Genomic DNA, 16,402 nt, shown 5'->3' with positions numbered 1-16,402 from the left:
GCCGTGAGGGGGCTCTGGCGGGCGGCGCTGCTCCGGAACGGGCTCGCGGCGGCTTCGCGTCGCTACAGCGACCGCGGGCACGAGCTGGAGGGCGCGCGCGGGCCCGGCGGCGGAAGTCCCGCCCTGCGGCCGAGGCGGGCTGGGAGCAGGGCGCGGGTTGGCTCTCGCACAGGTCCCTCAAGGCGCGGCGCCCGGGTTGGCTGCCTCGGGGACGGCCCCTGGCTGGCGCGTGAGCCCGGTTCCGCCTCCCGCTGCCACCGCCTCTGCCGGGGGCGCGGGAGCGGGCGGGACCCCGGTCCCGCAGGAGCGACGCCGTGAGGGGAGAGGGCTGAGGCGGGGCCGCTCCGCGCCCCCCGGCGGCGGGGCCGCGCCCACGTGAGGGGAGCCGCCATGAGCCGGCCCCAGGGGATGCGCGGCAGCCGCCGCTCCCTGCAGGTGAAGTTCGTGCCCGACGAGGACGTCCTCAAGCACATCTCCGACGACGCAGGTACAGCCGGCCCGGGGCATAGCCGAGCTCAGCGCCGCCCGCTGCCCCCAGGGCGCTGGGAGAGGGCTCCGAGCAGCCGCGGCCGGCTCCGGGAAAGGGGCTCTGCAACACCCGACCTGGGTTCTGCAGGAGGACGAGGCCTCTGGGGTCATTCTGCCCCGCTTGACTGCTCCCCTCAGAGTGTCTCTGTCCCAGCCCGGCACTGGACAGGCTGCAGAACGAGCTCTCGGTACCAGCTATCCCCGCAGCAGCGTGTGCGGGTACCGGGGCAGCGGTGCGGGGAGCCGGGAAGCTCCTCGGGCCTGATGCAGTTAAACACTCGCACGGGCAAAGCGGAACGAGGCTGCAGGTGTATGCCGTACGAGTGCTTTGCTGTGGAGATGCTTAAAACTTGCCAGTACAAGGCACGGAGCATTTCTTTCAGGCTTCACTGCTGGTCCTGCTGTGAGCAGAAGGTCATGCAGGTGGTGTCCAGAGGGCTTTCAGCCTTCAGGCGAGGTATTTTCCAATTGCTCCTCTTCTCTAGGAAAAAATAAGTTGCCAGGTACCATCCCTTTGTATGCAACTTGGTACTGTAATGTGTGAGCCACTGTCATTTCTCCTGTTCCTCTCTGTGGAGCTGGTGTTCCCTGAAATGGGTGTCTTACCCTCATGGACTGCAGGAGCCAGCATTTGTGGTGGAGGAGGGATGAATGGCTGTAGGGTCAGCTATTGACCAGCTGTTCTTTTAGCAGGACATCTCAGCGTTGAATTTGTTGAGTGATTTGCATAACATGAGCCTGGTCTCTAAAAGTCGGGTGGCTGTGTACTACTGCAATAGAAATAATGAAATGGCAGGAGGTTTAAGCTTTTATTACAATTCTAGGAACTAAAATACGGAAGGACAAGGCTCAGCTGAGTGTCAGTGTCAAGAGATTTGTGAAGAAGCTTGAGAATATTTCTGATAACGAAGCTCAGGAGATCCTGGAAGAGAAGAACTATGTTGCTGCTCTTGGAATATGTGCCCAAGGTATTAGCAGGGGAAAACCTGACACAGCTCTGACTTCGGGAGATTCTTTCAGTGTTAGGGCTGTACAGTGCTGGTGAAGTTGCTTTTGAGGGCTTAAACTGCTCTGTCTGTGCTTGTGGTAACCGGTAGAAGAGAAGATTATGATTCTAGGATTTTATTATTATATTTGTTTTGTATCACCTGCAGTATAAAGCTAAATAGTGAAATGTTACATTCCATCTTTCTTGGGTTGGGAATATTATCAGTGCTTTTAAAATAGCTGCAAGTAACATGTCTTTTCACAGATCCAGTGGGCAATGGCTCAAATATAAGTGGTGGTGAAGTTTACACATTCCAGACTCCCAAACGCTCCAACAAAATGGCAGAGCTGGGTATGTTTTGCTCTTCTTTCTCTGCAGTCTTAAGAGAAGCAAGCAGAAAGTGGCAGTTCCAGAGAGGGTGGACTGTTTCAGTTCAGATAAGGTGCTTGAGCAGGGTTGTCACTCACATGAAGAATCCTTGTATGTCCAGCACCATCTGAACTTCATTAGTGTTTATTTGTCACAGCTAATGCTACATGGAACAAAGGATGAGCTGAGGGAGAGGGAACATCCTACTGAATGAATACAGAAACTGGTTTTGGTGCTGTGTCTTGTGAAGTTGTGTTTCCTATCTTAGACCTCCTTCTGCAGCAGGGTGGATTTCACTGGTGCTGCCTCCTGGAGCCATGACTCAGTTTGAAAGCTGAGGAAAGTCATACTGTGATGATCTGTTACATGGAATAGGCTGTTGGTCACACAATGGCAGGAACTGTTAGCAGGGTATTTCAGATTCACATCAGTCATTGAACTTCAGCTGGTACTGATAAAGAGTAGACACAGGTAAATAGTTCTTCCTGGGGAGCTGATGTGTTTGCTGTATCTGATGATCTGTTATGTCCAGCTGAGCGGTCTTAAAGTACTAAGTGAGCCTGACCAAACCTTGCTCTAATTCAAAGACATATGGTCTTCCAGGGAGCAAAACGTGCTCTGCCATCAGCCATATTTGTAAACTTAATTAATTGATGAGTTCAGCCTTTGAAAATCTTTGCTGAGAAATGCAGCCATCTTTAGAGTTAGAAAATCCTAGAAGTTCCTGAAATGTCTAGGGAATTAATATGAAGAGAGCATTTCAGGTGTATGGCTCCATTTCTGACTAGCCAGAGCTGGAAGTTTTGTACCTGACATGTCCTTCCTTCCCTTCCCCCCATTTCCTACAGCTTCTGAATTAGCCCAGACACCAGAAAAGAATGTGGCACCTGATGACTCCAAATGCCCTGAGAAGATGGCCAAAACCCCTCAAAGCAGCCGTAAGTCCTGTAATGGTTTGGGGAACTGAAGCTGAGTGAGTGGGGGTTGTGTTTCTCTTTGGGTGGTGGAGTGGATGCTTGAGTTCCAGCTTCTCTCATGCTTAAGTATTCTAGTTAACACCAGGGCTTAAGTATTCGGGTTAACACATGGGCTGAACAGTTTGATGTGCATGGCCTGTGCTTCACGTGGGTGTCAGATCTCTCCTTTGCCCTGCTGCTCTAGAGGAAACATGAACGTCTCTCTCTTCTATTGCTGTGACATTAATTACTTCCTTTCTGTTCAATAGAAATACCTGCACTTGAGAGAGTTATGAGCTGTTTAACACACTGACTGGGTAGGAGTGTGTGGGTGTTCATGTGTAAATTCACACTTTATTATATAATATTTAACACCTAGTGCTATAGGGAGAAATACAGGTGGGAGAAGTCAATGCATGTCAACACGGGCAAGAGGATGTGCATTTATGCTTGGAAATGGAGTTTGATGTGCTCAGGGAGAGAACATTAGCTCATTTTTCAGCTTCATCCCTCCCTGCTGGAGTCTCTTCCTCCTTCCTGGCCTCCCAAAGCTGTGACCAGGAATTAGCAGCTGCCTTCTGTGGTAATAACATTGACTCTTGTGTGACCTGACACAGGCAGGCTGCTGGAGCCACCACAAACTCACAGCCAGAATGCAAAGAGTAAATTTATTTCTATTAACTTTCTGAAGCAACACCTGGGCAGAGGGACATGAGTGGAGATGCAGGCACTGAGTGGAGATGCAGACACTCTTATGTGTGGTTCAGTGCTAGGAGCAGCCTGCTGTTCAAACTGGTCTGTCAGTGGTTTTGCACATGCATGGTTTATCCCCATGCTGTGATCTTCACTGGGTTCTGATCTGTCTGTTAGGGTGCCTCCAGGCCACCAAACACCTACATTATCTATACACAGATGTTTTACTTCCCAAATCATGCACAGGGTAAACAGCAATAGACATGGTATATCTGTTTTTCTGCATTGCTGTTGGAGTCTTTGCTATCCCCAGCTGCATGGGCACTTGAGCCTATTTACAATTCTCATTGCCAGTCTTCCACTTCTAACCCATTCCTCCCAGCAACTCTCTTTGTTCTCTCCTTGCCTGCCTGTGAGGAACTAAGGCTTCCCTCATAGGATTAACTATCCAGGGAGCTGACATTCAGGCACAGTGTACCTTTGAACAGCGAATGCCTGTTTTTCTAATGGACCATATTGTGCCAGTGTTGAAAATTTGCAGTACTCTGTACAATGCTGTTTCTTCCTTTTCAGAGCGTTCAAGTTCAAACAAAGTGCAGCCGAGGGTGAGTAATGATTTTACATTGCTTGGATTTTGTGTTTGGGCTTTTTTCCACACTTGTGAAACTTGAACTAGCCAATTACTGCAGTTCTGGAAAGGAAGGACCTTGAAAAGTGTACTCCACAGTAGAGATGTTTCTTCTGTTCTAACCAGAAGGAGTAACTCAAGTGAGAACCATTTATCAGGACTATGGGGTTTGGAGTCAGTGGCAAATAATAGGCTTGACAGCTTAATTGTCATGGGTGGAAACTATTTTCTTGCATCACACAAGTGAGGATGCTAGATAATCCCTTCATATACAGGTAAACTCACAGCTTTCCAGTTTCTCACTAAAGGAAGAAACAGCCCTAATTGTAAGAAATGCTGTTAGAGCAGGAGTTCCAGAACTGTGATGCTGTTCAGTTTCTTACTTACCAGTTGGTTTATATAGAAGAGATACAGTGCAGAACTGCCAGTTGTGGTGGCTTTGGAGTGAAAGAGCTGGCTTTCTAAAATAGTACAGCATCATAGCAGAAATGTGTGCACAGTTTTTCTGGTATGAGGTTCCAGGATGAGATACACCTGAAAAGGACATGCTGTTTGGGGATGCCATAGTCACTGCTTGATGATTTCACATCCACTTTGTCAGGATCAACAAAAGTATTTCCTAAGTATTGCAGACTTGATCCAGTGTCCAAGTCAGGCATGTGCTTTAAACATATGTAAGGAAAATGTGACACTACAGCTTGGTGAGCCCAGGCAGCTTGGATTGCTTTGCTGCACTTCTGGGCTTAGTATGCTGAGTGGTCTTCTGTCATTCTGGTTGTTGTTTTCATAGAGAACTTCAGGTGACTTTGAGTAGACAGCATGATGTGGAAGGTGACTGCAGTGGGGACTGAAGCATTTCCATTTTGTCATTCCTTTGGTTTGGCTCTTCCTGAGAGGCCAAGATTGGGATCTTGGTTGGAGATTTCAGTTTTCTACTCTCCATGTTGAGCTGAAAGAATTAAGCCCCTTTTGGAACTTTGATCCTATCTCCCTCTGAATGGGAAAACAAGAACTCTCCATACTTAACTGCCTCTGCTTTTCCAGTTTCATGTGGGCTGAAATAGCTTGGAAATGTAACCTGTCTTTGCTTGGCAGAGGGTAGTTTAGAGGAGAGAGATGTTTCTTTTAATGCATGTTTTTTCTTTGCTGTTCCAGAGTAAAAAGAAAGAATTTGTGTCCACCACACCTTACAGACTCAGAAAGAGACTAGCAGGTAAAGATCAGCCTTTGCTGTCAGCTGCCACGATCAGTGAGGCACTGTGTTCAAGGGAGAGTGTTTTCCTGTTGAGCTTCTGTCTGTGGTAGCAGTGTGACAGAAACAACCTGATTTATCCTGCAGAGAGTGTAGAAATGTCCTTAAGGAAATCCATGTAGACCTTTCCTCTACTTGCTACTAAGGTGAGAGGTGGAAGGATTAGAAGCACCAAGTTACTGAACTTCAGTAACATGATCAAAAGAGACAAACTTTCGGTAATCTTACCTCTGCTGACATTTAGTGTGGCCCAATTCCTTGAACCAGGCGTAAAACTTTTGGATAATGGCTGAGACATCCATGTCAAAGTATTTCCAATAACTGGTTGGCTAAACCAGAATGAGTGCAGAGGAGAGTTTAGTACGTGGTGTATCATCTTCTGTTTCTTTTGTGTTGAGAGACCAAGACTGAGCCAGATTTCATCTGTGCTCTTCAATCAGTGCTGCTAACAGAGGTATCTTACAACAACTTGTTTGCAGAATGTGACATAGAAGATACTCAGCCTGCTCTATTGGCATTTGGGAAAACTGACAGAGAGGTGCTAAGAGAAATAGGGAATTCCATTGTCCATTTTTAGTCTCTTTTTATAGTACAATGATATTTCTTGGTTGGTATCAAGGAGGAGGCTTTACTTAACAATACTTTGTGATCCTAGAACTGCAAAATAAATGGCCATCTGTGTTTGCACTTCTCTTAAGCATTGATTTTACTTTTCTATGAAATATATTTAGGATTCATATGCTTGTAAAACAACTAGAGAATGTGTGTGAGGTGGTGCAAAATGAGTTCTGGGTAAGAAGTCATTCCTAGCTTTTAACCTTAAAATTTATGCTCTAGCTCCAGATCCCTATTTAGAAAGTGAGAGTGAGTATTCTGCTTCCTGCTCAGAGGAGGAGGATGAGGACGAACAGAAGGAAGTCAGCGCTGTTTTATCAGATCAAAAGACTCCAGCAAAAACTAAGGCTGCATCTACACCTCCTCGCAGAAACAGCCTAGCCAAGAAAAATAAGGAGCAAAAGATGGTGAGTGTACAAAAATATACCCCTGAGCTAGCAAACACGAAGGGATGTATGGTGACAATAAGCTGTTAGTGACCTCGCCTGACCCTGGGGAAGAACTGCTCAACTCATTTCATATCAAACCAGCTGGGCTGGCTTTTGCTGTCCTTCTGAGTAATCCGTGGTGGACAGGCACCATGTGAACCTGTGTGCTAACTCAGCTGGCATCATTAGCAGCTTCAGAAGGAGAAGTCCATGGAGCAGGAGACTTTGTATTGGGACAGGATGAAGAAATTGATTCCTGTAGTACCAAAGGAGTGCACATTACTGTTTTGGCTTGGTGTTCAGCTTAATTGTCTTACTCCCTATAGAACCGGGATCCCCACTCCAGTTAAGAATTACTGTTATCTCATCTCTCACAGAATCTCTTTTCTGGCTGTCTCTTCGGGAAAGAATCATCCGACATTAGCTTTGGCAGAATGCAGCTATAGAAGCCATTTTTGCAAATAATTTCTGTCTTTCTGTATTCACCCTTGCCCTATATCTCATTGGCCATCTTAGGGAGAGGGGTAACAGGAGGAGCGTTACTGACCTTGCTGTCCTTTTATAGGGCAACTTGGTGGAGGAATACTTTGAAGCTCATAGCAGTTCCAAAGTGCTCACTTCAGACCGAACACTGCAGAAGCTGCGGAAAAGAAGATTGGATCAGGTACTGTTCATAGTGAGTCACGCGACTCTGGGTTTTTGATTTCTATGATATAGTGTTCCCCTGCTGTTATCTGAAATTGCTGCCCAAAGTAACATCTGGATTTTTAACAAGTTCTTTCATAACAGCTGTGGGAGGAAATCGCAGCTTACAGTGTTAAAGCTACTGCTGTCTTCAAAGTTGTTGAAGGTTTAGCAGTTTTGTCTCTCAGTACTTTGTTTGTCTGATACATTGCAGTTGCCTTTCCAGTGTCAACTGTCTTCTGCTGCAAGGGAGTGGGAAGCAAATCTGTTAAAATTGAAGAGGAAGAGAGGCCAGTGTAGATTTGATGCTGACTGTCATGCTACTGTGCTGTTTAAACATCAGCATCACAGTATATCTTGAAAGCTGAATTAATCCTTTGATTCTTGATGCTTTTCTACATTGAGCTATCAGCTGCAAATTATATCCTTTCAGCTGTAGTTTTTTTTAAGATGGTGGGCATTTTGAGGTTTCTCTTGTAGTGACAAACACCTGAACCCTTGCTAAGCATATTGATTGGAGCCTTTGTTCCCATGGCCAGGGATGTGATGTTGTATCTTGTTGGTACAATGCTTGGTGATGTGTAAGCTCCATGCGTATCCATTTTTCCTGTAGTGGTTTTTCCATACTTGGCATGAAGAGAAAAATACAGAGTGTGTAATCTGTTTTAGTCCTAGTCTTGCTGCTGTTTACCATAATAAGGTTACTTAATCTCTGCTTTGTATCTCCAGCAGCAAAACTGTGCCTAGTGGGGTCTTAATGGGGAGAGAAAAAACTAACCACAAACTGAGTGCACTGACAATGAAAACTATTCTCTAGTTAAGGGAGCATGCTAGAGGGTGTGTTAAGGACTTCAGGTGTTTCTCTTACTTCTTCTCAACTTTGAATGACCGTCATCTTTTTCTCAACACAGCAAACACTGCATGATCTTTTGAAAAACGCTCCCCTTGCTTATGCTGCTGAAATTAGAGACCTTAACCAGCAACATGAATCCTTGTTTTCCAAATGGATGCTGCAATTACAGTAAGTATCCAAGGAGAACCAGTGAAGAAGCTTAGTTAAAAGGCACTGCCAGTACATTTCCCCTCATGTCAGTAACATCCTGTGGATGAATTAAGGAGGAATTTTTTTTCATTGTTTGCTTAAATTTAAAAGTGTGTGACATTAATTTAATTCAGTGCGTCCTGTAGACCAAATCCTATCTGATTAACTCCTTGAACTGAATGTCTGAAATGCAATGAAGTTGCATTCTACCTGCTTAGCTTGCCTGTGCCTCTCTAAACCAAACCTAGAGGGCATTCACAAACAGGGAACATGAATAGTGAGAGAGCAGGGAAAATGAATTATGAGAAAAGTGCTCTTTGTGAGAAATCATTTTTGTTCTCAGCAGTGAGTTAGTAGTGAGTAGCCCACCCTCACCATCTTCAGTCTATGGCTACCTCTAGTGGTGTAGCAGTTTATTTCAGTGCGTGTGGTACCTAATGATCTGGGCTCTTTAGTAGTCACAGTCCCACCTTACAGTCCCATGTCCACTTCCTGCCAGTCATTCCTGTGCTTGCACTGTACTTCTTTGTTCTTTCTCATGGAAAGGTTTTGCCCTGTTTCCACCTGGGCCCCCTTCTCCTGCCAAAATTTGTTTTTTCTCACAGCATGTTAGTACCAGTAGTCCTTGGTTATTACCAATTATTTTTGTCTGTTACCACTTGGTTGGCTTCACAGCCACCTGGTTATTGGTGTTTGAGACATACATGAGTCAATTACCTTCTGGGAATTGAGAGCTCAAAAAGATCTCACTCTGGACCACTGCTTGCAGTGTTGTTAGAGAGTGGACTTGAATATGCAGCAGCCCCCCATAATGGAGAACTCAAAAGGATCTCAATTTAGACTGCTTTTATAGGAATACGACACACTGGACTTCAGTCAGAGTGATTTTTTTCATCCTGGCCACAATTTGAGTCAGTAACTTCCTTTGAAGGTGCAGCAACAGAAATATTATTCTGCTTGGATTGTTATTCAGGCAAGAAAAATGAGTTTCCAAGGCTGCTCATTAGAAATTGAGTGCTCATTAGACAATATTAGTTCCTGGAAACAGGCAGTGTTTCTGATAAGCTGGAGAGGGGTTTAGTCTAGGTGCAGTTCATCAAGGCTAAGGCCTAATGAGCATTTCCCATATCATAGTGCAGCCTGAAAGAGGATGAGGGGTGTGACTAAAGCCAGTTTTTCTGGGTCTCTACAATTCCATACCATGCTGTCTTTATGCTTTCCTGCCTCTGTTTCTGTGGAACAATCAGGGTAAGAAATATACAAGAGTATAGAGTAATTTTGCTTTGAAATTGTGCCTGAGGATCGGAGTGGTAAACCAGTATGAAAGTTTGCTTTTTTTTCTTGTAATTACTTGGACCTGTAGTAATTAAAGTACTTGGTGAGGGGATGCATGTGAGTGTTGATCACCATTTCTTACCTGAAGTTGTAGATTTAGTGTTCTGTTCTTAGTCAATAGCATTTTCTTCCATCCATGTTTTGCTAAGTTTGTGAGCCTCTAGGTGGCTAAAATGATTCTTTTGCTAGGATGCCATGTTCCAGATTCCTTCCAGAATCCTAACCTTATTTATCAGCTGTAAGCTTAAGGTAAGCCCAGAGTTGACAAAACATGAAATTTTTAAAACCAAGATTGCAGTGGATAATTTTGCTTAATGAATGTATGGACCTAAACCAGACTTGCACTTCTTTGATCCTGTGTATTTGCTCACTTTTCTGCAGCTTGGGTTTCAATATTGTGCTTTATGGACTGGGCTCAAAGCGTGATCTGTTGGAGAAGTTTCGTACCTCTTTGCTCCAGGATTCTGTTCACCTGGTGGTTAATGGATACTTCCCCAGCATCACTGTGAGATCTGTAAGTGGGGGAAAAGCTTGTGGGTTTATGTAATCATCCTGTGCTACAGATACCCCAGAGTCTTTCAGTGCAAAATGTTAAGGAAACCTGCTGCACCCTATAGCAACAGACTCTGTAGAGCAGTTCCTCTCTCTTCTAATACTTTGAAGAAGTGATCCCATACATTTTCCAGGGAATTGCAGTATTTTCTGTCATGAATAGATATTCATCACTCTAAAGCCTTGTTTTATGTCACTGTTTTGAGAAGGGGTATAATTTTTTTTGTTTATGTTCACTGTTTTAGGGATTTTATGGTAATAATCAGATTATCTCTCACAAGGTATCCAAGGGCTCAGTTTAAGATTTTCTGCACTTCAGTGTCAGAGCCCTTCATAAAGAACTCCCGTTTCCTTTTTCAGATTCTCAACTCCATCACAGAGGAGGTTTTGGACCATATAGGGACCTTCCGCACCCCCCTTGACCAACTAGAATTCATAACCAAAAGGTTCAAAGAAGGTAAAATGACTAACTTTATGCATAAAAACGTTAGAGTCTATTACTGTTAAGAGAGCCTGGACATTTTCTTCCCCTATAATTTTTATAGAGGCAGTTACAGTTTCTTAGTGCATTGTAGCTAGTATATTTCTTGCTTGTAATGTATGCAACATATATGAAAACAAGCATGCACTAGGAGTATCTGTGTACATATATGTGTAACAACCCCATGTCAGCTGTTAGCTCAGTCAGTGTTTTACAGCAGGACAGCAGTGCCAAACAAGCAGGTTAGAATTGGTTTCAAAAGCAAAATTAAACAGGTATTGCCTCACAAAAGGCTTGCTGAATTGTTTCTGAATGTCTGTCTTACTGCTTGTATATTCATACACAGATAGCCATGGAATCTTAATTGTGCATGGCATTGGTGTTTCAGTGGTCACATTCTGTTTTTCATCATTACCTTGTGAGTATTTCTGGTGGGACTAAGAGAAAAAGGCAGGGTAACAGCAGTTCTCACCTGAATGTACATAAGTCAGTCTTGCAGTCTGCTATTGCTGATCTCACTGGTTTCCATTGGCAGGCAAGTATGTATGGATTTGCCCAAAAACTGGTTACAGTTCTAGAATTGTTTCTGGACTCAGGAAATGGTTGTTCATTGGAATAAATCAACGGAGACTCCATTTTCTTCATGCAGGAAAAGCCAAATCTTTATTGTATAGGTCATGTTTTATAGGATTATCAGCAGGCCCTGTGTCAGATCTTATTGCTGGACAGTACATTCTCACTTAGTTCATTGGTCAATACATGGTATTTTGCATATCTGTCAAAATTCTGTATTTTTAGCTAGTTTACATATTTTTTCTTGATTCTCATGAGACAGATCTTATTGTTTATGCAGATGCTAGTTGTTTTTCACCCAAGAATATGTTCTTGTGTTAATGAGCTCTCATACCAAGATTGTTTTCACATGGGAACTTGCAGATTACTTAGCTGGACTTAGAAGAAATGACAGGCTAGCTATTGATTTAACAGAGCAGGCCTGATTTTATGAGGCCTTTCTTTTATAATTCTTCTACCTGTCTATGACAGTTCCCAGGGACAAGTACAGCAGCAAGAAGCTAGCTGTAAATTCTAACATCTACCATTTGCATTATCTGAGCTAGGTCTCTAACTTTTTTTTCAGAACTTATTAAAATTTTCAAAGAAGTTAAGATGCTTTGGATCCAACCTTGAATAGAAAATGCATTTTTACTGTGAGGAGGAGCTTAAAGATCCTAGTCATGTAAATCAGAAGCATCTGAATAAACTGTGCTTAGTCTTCCATTCTGAAATATATTTCAATGACCTTCAAAAGAAACACAGCTAAAGGAGCAATTCCTGGTAAAGCTGTGAGCAAGTGAAAAGTGGATTATAGCAGAAAAGCTTAAACTGAAAAAAACCAATCCTGTGACTGTGATGACAGGGAATTGAGAAAAACCCTTTTAGGTGCTCAGAAACACCCAGTATAGCTTCAAACTATGTTGTACAAGGAAAGCAATATTGGAGTGATGTATATGGAGAGTGGTGAAACACACTTGTGCTACACTGCACTGGGAATGGGAAACCAGCTTGTGTGCAGTTTCTTTGATTGTTTCTCTGCTGTTTTTTCTGACCTTGCAGATTCATCTTTAGAGCTCTATGTCCTCATTCATAACCTGGACAGCCAGATGTTGAGAGGAGAAAGAAGTCAGCAGATCCTTGCACAGTTATCCTCCTTGCCTAGCATTTACCTCATTGCCTCTATTGATCACATCAATGCTCCTCTCAGTGAGTTCCCCTGGGCCTGATCTAGCCAAGAGAAGGATCTGTGTTCTGCTTTGGGGCTGCTGAGCATGTTTCATAAGCTCATGTGTTGCTTACTATGTATTACTATTACTGTGTATGTATTACTGTTGATGTGTAGAACAGATCTGTTGATGTATGTATAGTCCTGATTGGGAGTGTGGCTGTGCTGAACCAAAACTGTGTAAAGATACTGAGAAATACCACTGACCATTATATACAAATAGACTCCAAGCTTTTGGCAGTTTGATTTTAGGAGCTTACTGAATTGGAGGTTGGATAATTAAGGATGGCAAAGCTACTATTATGATTAGACTAAAAGATCCTAATCAGAATTATTTACTACACAGCGCAGGTAGCTGTAACAATTAGTATAGTTCATTTTTTTAAAGCAATGTTGAAACAATTATATTGAATCTAGCAAAAACTATACAAGTAGAAATTGATTTTACTCACCCATATCAACAACTATGGGGAGATCTCTTTAGCTCAGCCTGGAGGAGTAACCTTGAGGGGTGTCCCCATTAAAGGGAGGAATCTCCACACACTCTGAGAAGGGTCTTGTTTCAGCTATTTTACCCCCTCTCTAGGTAGAGCTTTAGAGCTTCCAGCTACAGCCAGAAATTGTTTGCATACTCCTGACTCTGGAAGGATTTACAATGTATCTGTGGAAAAGGGATGCTTGCAAATGTTTTGTTGCTGAGAATTTAGCTTACTGGAACTGCAGTTATCAGGGTGTATGTAATTTGAATTTCACGAGCATATATTGTTTCCTCAATCCTACACCAGAGCTGCAAGCATTTTAATATTGCTTGTTTAATGCCTTGGAAAACATAAATCTCCCAGTTTTGTCTGCTCTTTCTGTTCTGTCTGTCTAGTGTGGGATCAGGCAAAGCTGAGCCTCTATAACTGGCTTTGGTATGAGACAACCACATTTAATCCTTATGTGGAAGAAACATCTTATGAGAACTCGCTTTTAGTACAACAGTCTGGATCTTTGGCTTTGAGCTCCCTAATGCATGTCCTGCATAGCCTCACTCTCAATGCCAGGTAAGACACTGTTACACTTCACAGTAGCACTTGCCAAGGACCCAGTCCTTGCAATCTGTGTTTTCTGATAATAGTGTTCCAGACCAAGATGGTAGGACCTGGGTTCCAGCTGATTGGTTACTTTAAATTTGGATAGCAGGCCGTGTCCAGTGATGAGATTCACAACCAGGTTCTTTGTGCATAAGGCAAAATTAGTTAATATTTTCTAACTGTGCTAGTTTGGGGTTGTTTTAAAATTATTATTATTTTGATTTTTCCCTTTCCTCCTTTCACTTAGAGGGATATTCAGACTGCTTGCTCAGCACCAGCTGGAGAAAAAGGACAATCCATCTTATCCAGGTAGGTACCCACCTTTTCTCATTTGTTTGGGCTGTTGCTGTTCACAGCAGCCCTGGGGTTTGGTATGCAGGTTACACATCCAGCAACAGAAGTGCTTGAACAGTTGTCTCAGTGAGGCTCACTGTCTTTCAAGTGACACTGTGTCTGACTCAGACAGGAAATCAATAGACTGGCTGGCTCTGAAGGACTGCCTTTTACATGCTTAGACATGGCTGAGACTGTTGGTGAGGGACTGTGGACTAAAAAAATTAAAATGAAGACTGAAATTGTATAACTTGCACTTAAACGTCCTATATAAATGGCTTCTGATGTACCTGTGCTTTCTAGGATACATGTGGAATATTCTGTCACTGTGTCATAGGTGTTGCAGTGGAAATGAATAACATTTTAATGGTAAAGAAAGCAAGATAGAGGAGTTGGAAATTAAGAGAAATTAACGATTGTAAGAAGTGCATTTAAAGTGCTATTAAAATTCCATTAGGCAGCAGGGTGACTCACATGTTAATTGAGCTGTTTCCCATTAATTACAGAAGTATTACCTTGGCTGTATACTTGCAAGAGGTGATGATACTGTAGCCACTCTGGTCTAAGCCAAAGCAAGACTTTCAGGTGGATATGTGGTGTTAGACCTGGGAAAACTTGACAATCTTACTACTTCAGTTTCTTGTTCTTGCCTTTTTCTGTCTCCAGGGCTGTCTTTCCAAGACTTTTACCAGCAGTGTCGGGAGGCTTTCCTTGTGAACAGTGACTTGACACTCAGGGCACAGCTGACAGAATTCAAGGACCACAAGCTGATCCGGACCAAGCGGGTGAGTCCAGGGAAGAATTCTATTCAGCCATTTTTATTTGAATAAAAAGGATTCCTACTTGCTGTATTGTTTAAGCACGTAGGAACTGGCAAGGGGCTGAAATTCTGTAATTGCAGCTGTTCCCATGCCTTCAATTTGTCAACACCCTTTACACAGATAGAGGATTATAGAAACGCAGTGTGCTTTGGTTACTCAGCAACCTACATGTCTTCTTTTGAAGACTGTGAGAAGTAGCAGACTATGGAGCCTGTCAGTCTGCTTCCAATAGTATTACCTGTATTTCTATAAGGAAGGAATGCAGAGTTGTCATAATAATGAGGCAGTACAGCAGTACAAGATATAGTGTTGAAGATAAATGTTGAAGAGCTTTGTAGTTTCAGACAAGCATAACCCACCAGAAGATTTGTCATTTAATGACTCTTCTCAGTATTTGTGCATTTCCTGTTCAGAACAGCTTTTCGGTAATGTAGCTCTAATCCAGACTGCAGATAAATGCTAGCATTGCAGTGCTGTCTAGAGGCTTGCCTGGCACTGTACACTGGTGTTAACAATGTCTGTGCATGTCTGTTCTCAGGGAGCTGATGGTGTGGAATACTTACTAATTCCTGTCGATGACAGTACCTTGACCGACTTCTTAGAGAAAGAGGATGAAGATGTGTAACATCTGTGTCCTCAGTGTCTACAGCAACTGCTCTCAAAGGCTGCTGGAGAGGGGCCTATGCTCAGATCTCTTTCTCCAGCCTCACAGCTGCTGCATTGATAAGTAATAATTCTAAAGAATCTTGCTCATTGTTCAACTGCCTCAGGTAGTTTGGAATGATGATTCTGTAAGCAAGGCCTCGCTTGCGCTCTAGTTGGATTTGTCTGCTTTGTCTCTTAGCTCAGACAATGCCTTCTTCCTATCTGGGCATCCAACCTCACAGCCAGAAAAACAAAAACAAACTTGGTGAGATTGTGCCTTCTGCTCTCTACCTCAGTAGACATGAAGGTTTTATTGGAGCAATTTACTTGGGAAGTGCAAATCACAAGATGGTCAAGAGCTTTAGTTTGTACTAGTGGTGCAATTTTTCCCATTTGAGTGCTATCCAGTACTCCTTACCATTTAGATAAAACTAGCTTCCAGTGTATGAAGACAAGATTTATAATGCTACAAGACCTGTTTTGACTGCATGAGGAAAGGAGAATATTAGTGGGTTTGGGATGCTGCAGGTTACTTAGTAAATTCTGGCAATAAAACTGAAGGACTTGTTCCAAACTAACATCCTTTTGTAAGATTTAGATAATCAGAATTATGATGGACTCATGTCATTGCCTGCTACTTTCCAAGGTGCAATCCAGGAATATGAAGAGGCTATGAAGCTTTTTCAGTTATTTTTTTAAATCTTGATTGTATATTTATATTTTTTACATCAGGAGTGCCCACTGATCCTGGAGAAGGCCTTAAATGCCACTTAGAAGCTCTCCCTTTTTTAAGCTTTTAGAGGTTGGGAGACTACTGAAGTTTGACATCTTTTCTTCAATTCTTTTTTTCTCAGTTATGTGGGAGGAAGCTCTATAGTTCCATCATCTGTAGTCTGCCAGCCAGACTTCAGGGACTCTCTATGCCTAATATTTGGTAGCTGTGTTACAGCTCAGTGTTGTAATAGTTCAAATCAATCAAATAAAGTACTTTATTAATTTTCATTAGTTTGTCTTGTCTCTCACAATCTTTTTATGTTACAGGAAGATCGAGATCCTTTTGGCAGTTGTGCAAAAGCTTCCTTTTCATTATTATGTCAAATATCTGTGCAGAAGATTTCAAACTACTGAGTAGAAATATTTACATTGTTTCTTACATCAAAATCAAGAATCGTTTGCCTGCCTTTTAATACCAGTAT

At 43.0% G+C, this 16,402-nt stretch overlaps 1 protein-coding gene across 1 annotated transcript; it reads left to right on the top strand.

Annotated features, from left to right (window-relative positions):
- The first annotated feature begins 390 nt into the window (after positions 1-390).
- Positions 391-16,208, top strand: ORC2 (origin recognition complex subunit 2). The gene is made up of 16 exons (XM_054278379.1): positions 391-487; positions 1,353-1,496; positions 1,781-1,867; positions 2,734-2,823; positions 4,108-4,139; positions 5,318-5,375; positions 6,252-6,436; positions 7,023-7,121; positions 8,053-8,162; positions 9,900-10,032; positions 10,431-10,527; positions 12,166-12,312; positions 13,206-13,377; positions 13,655-13,716; positions 14,407-14,525; positions 15,100-16,208. The coding sequence occupies exons 1-16, from the start codon at positions 391-393 to the stop codon at positions 15,184-15,186; spliced, it is 1,719 nt and encodes a 572-aa protein (XP_054134354.1). The 3' UTR covers positions 15,187-16,208.
- Positions 16,209-16,402: the final 194 nt, after the last annotated feature.

This window comes from Melozone crissalis, unplaced genomic scaffold (assembly GCF_028551555.1).
Source record: "Melozone crissalis strain CALT ecotype California unplaced genomic scaffold, PUWL_Pcris_2 ptg000023l_1, whole genome shotgun sequence".
Taxonomy (NCBI): domain Eukaryota; kingdom Metazoa; phylum Chordata; class Aves; order Passeriformes; family Passerellidae; genus Melozone; species Melozone crissalis.
Note: the sequence above shows the minus strand (reverse complement) of the source record. Positions and strands in the feature narration are given on the sequence as shown.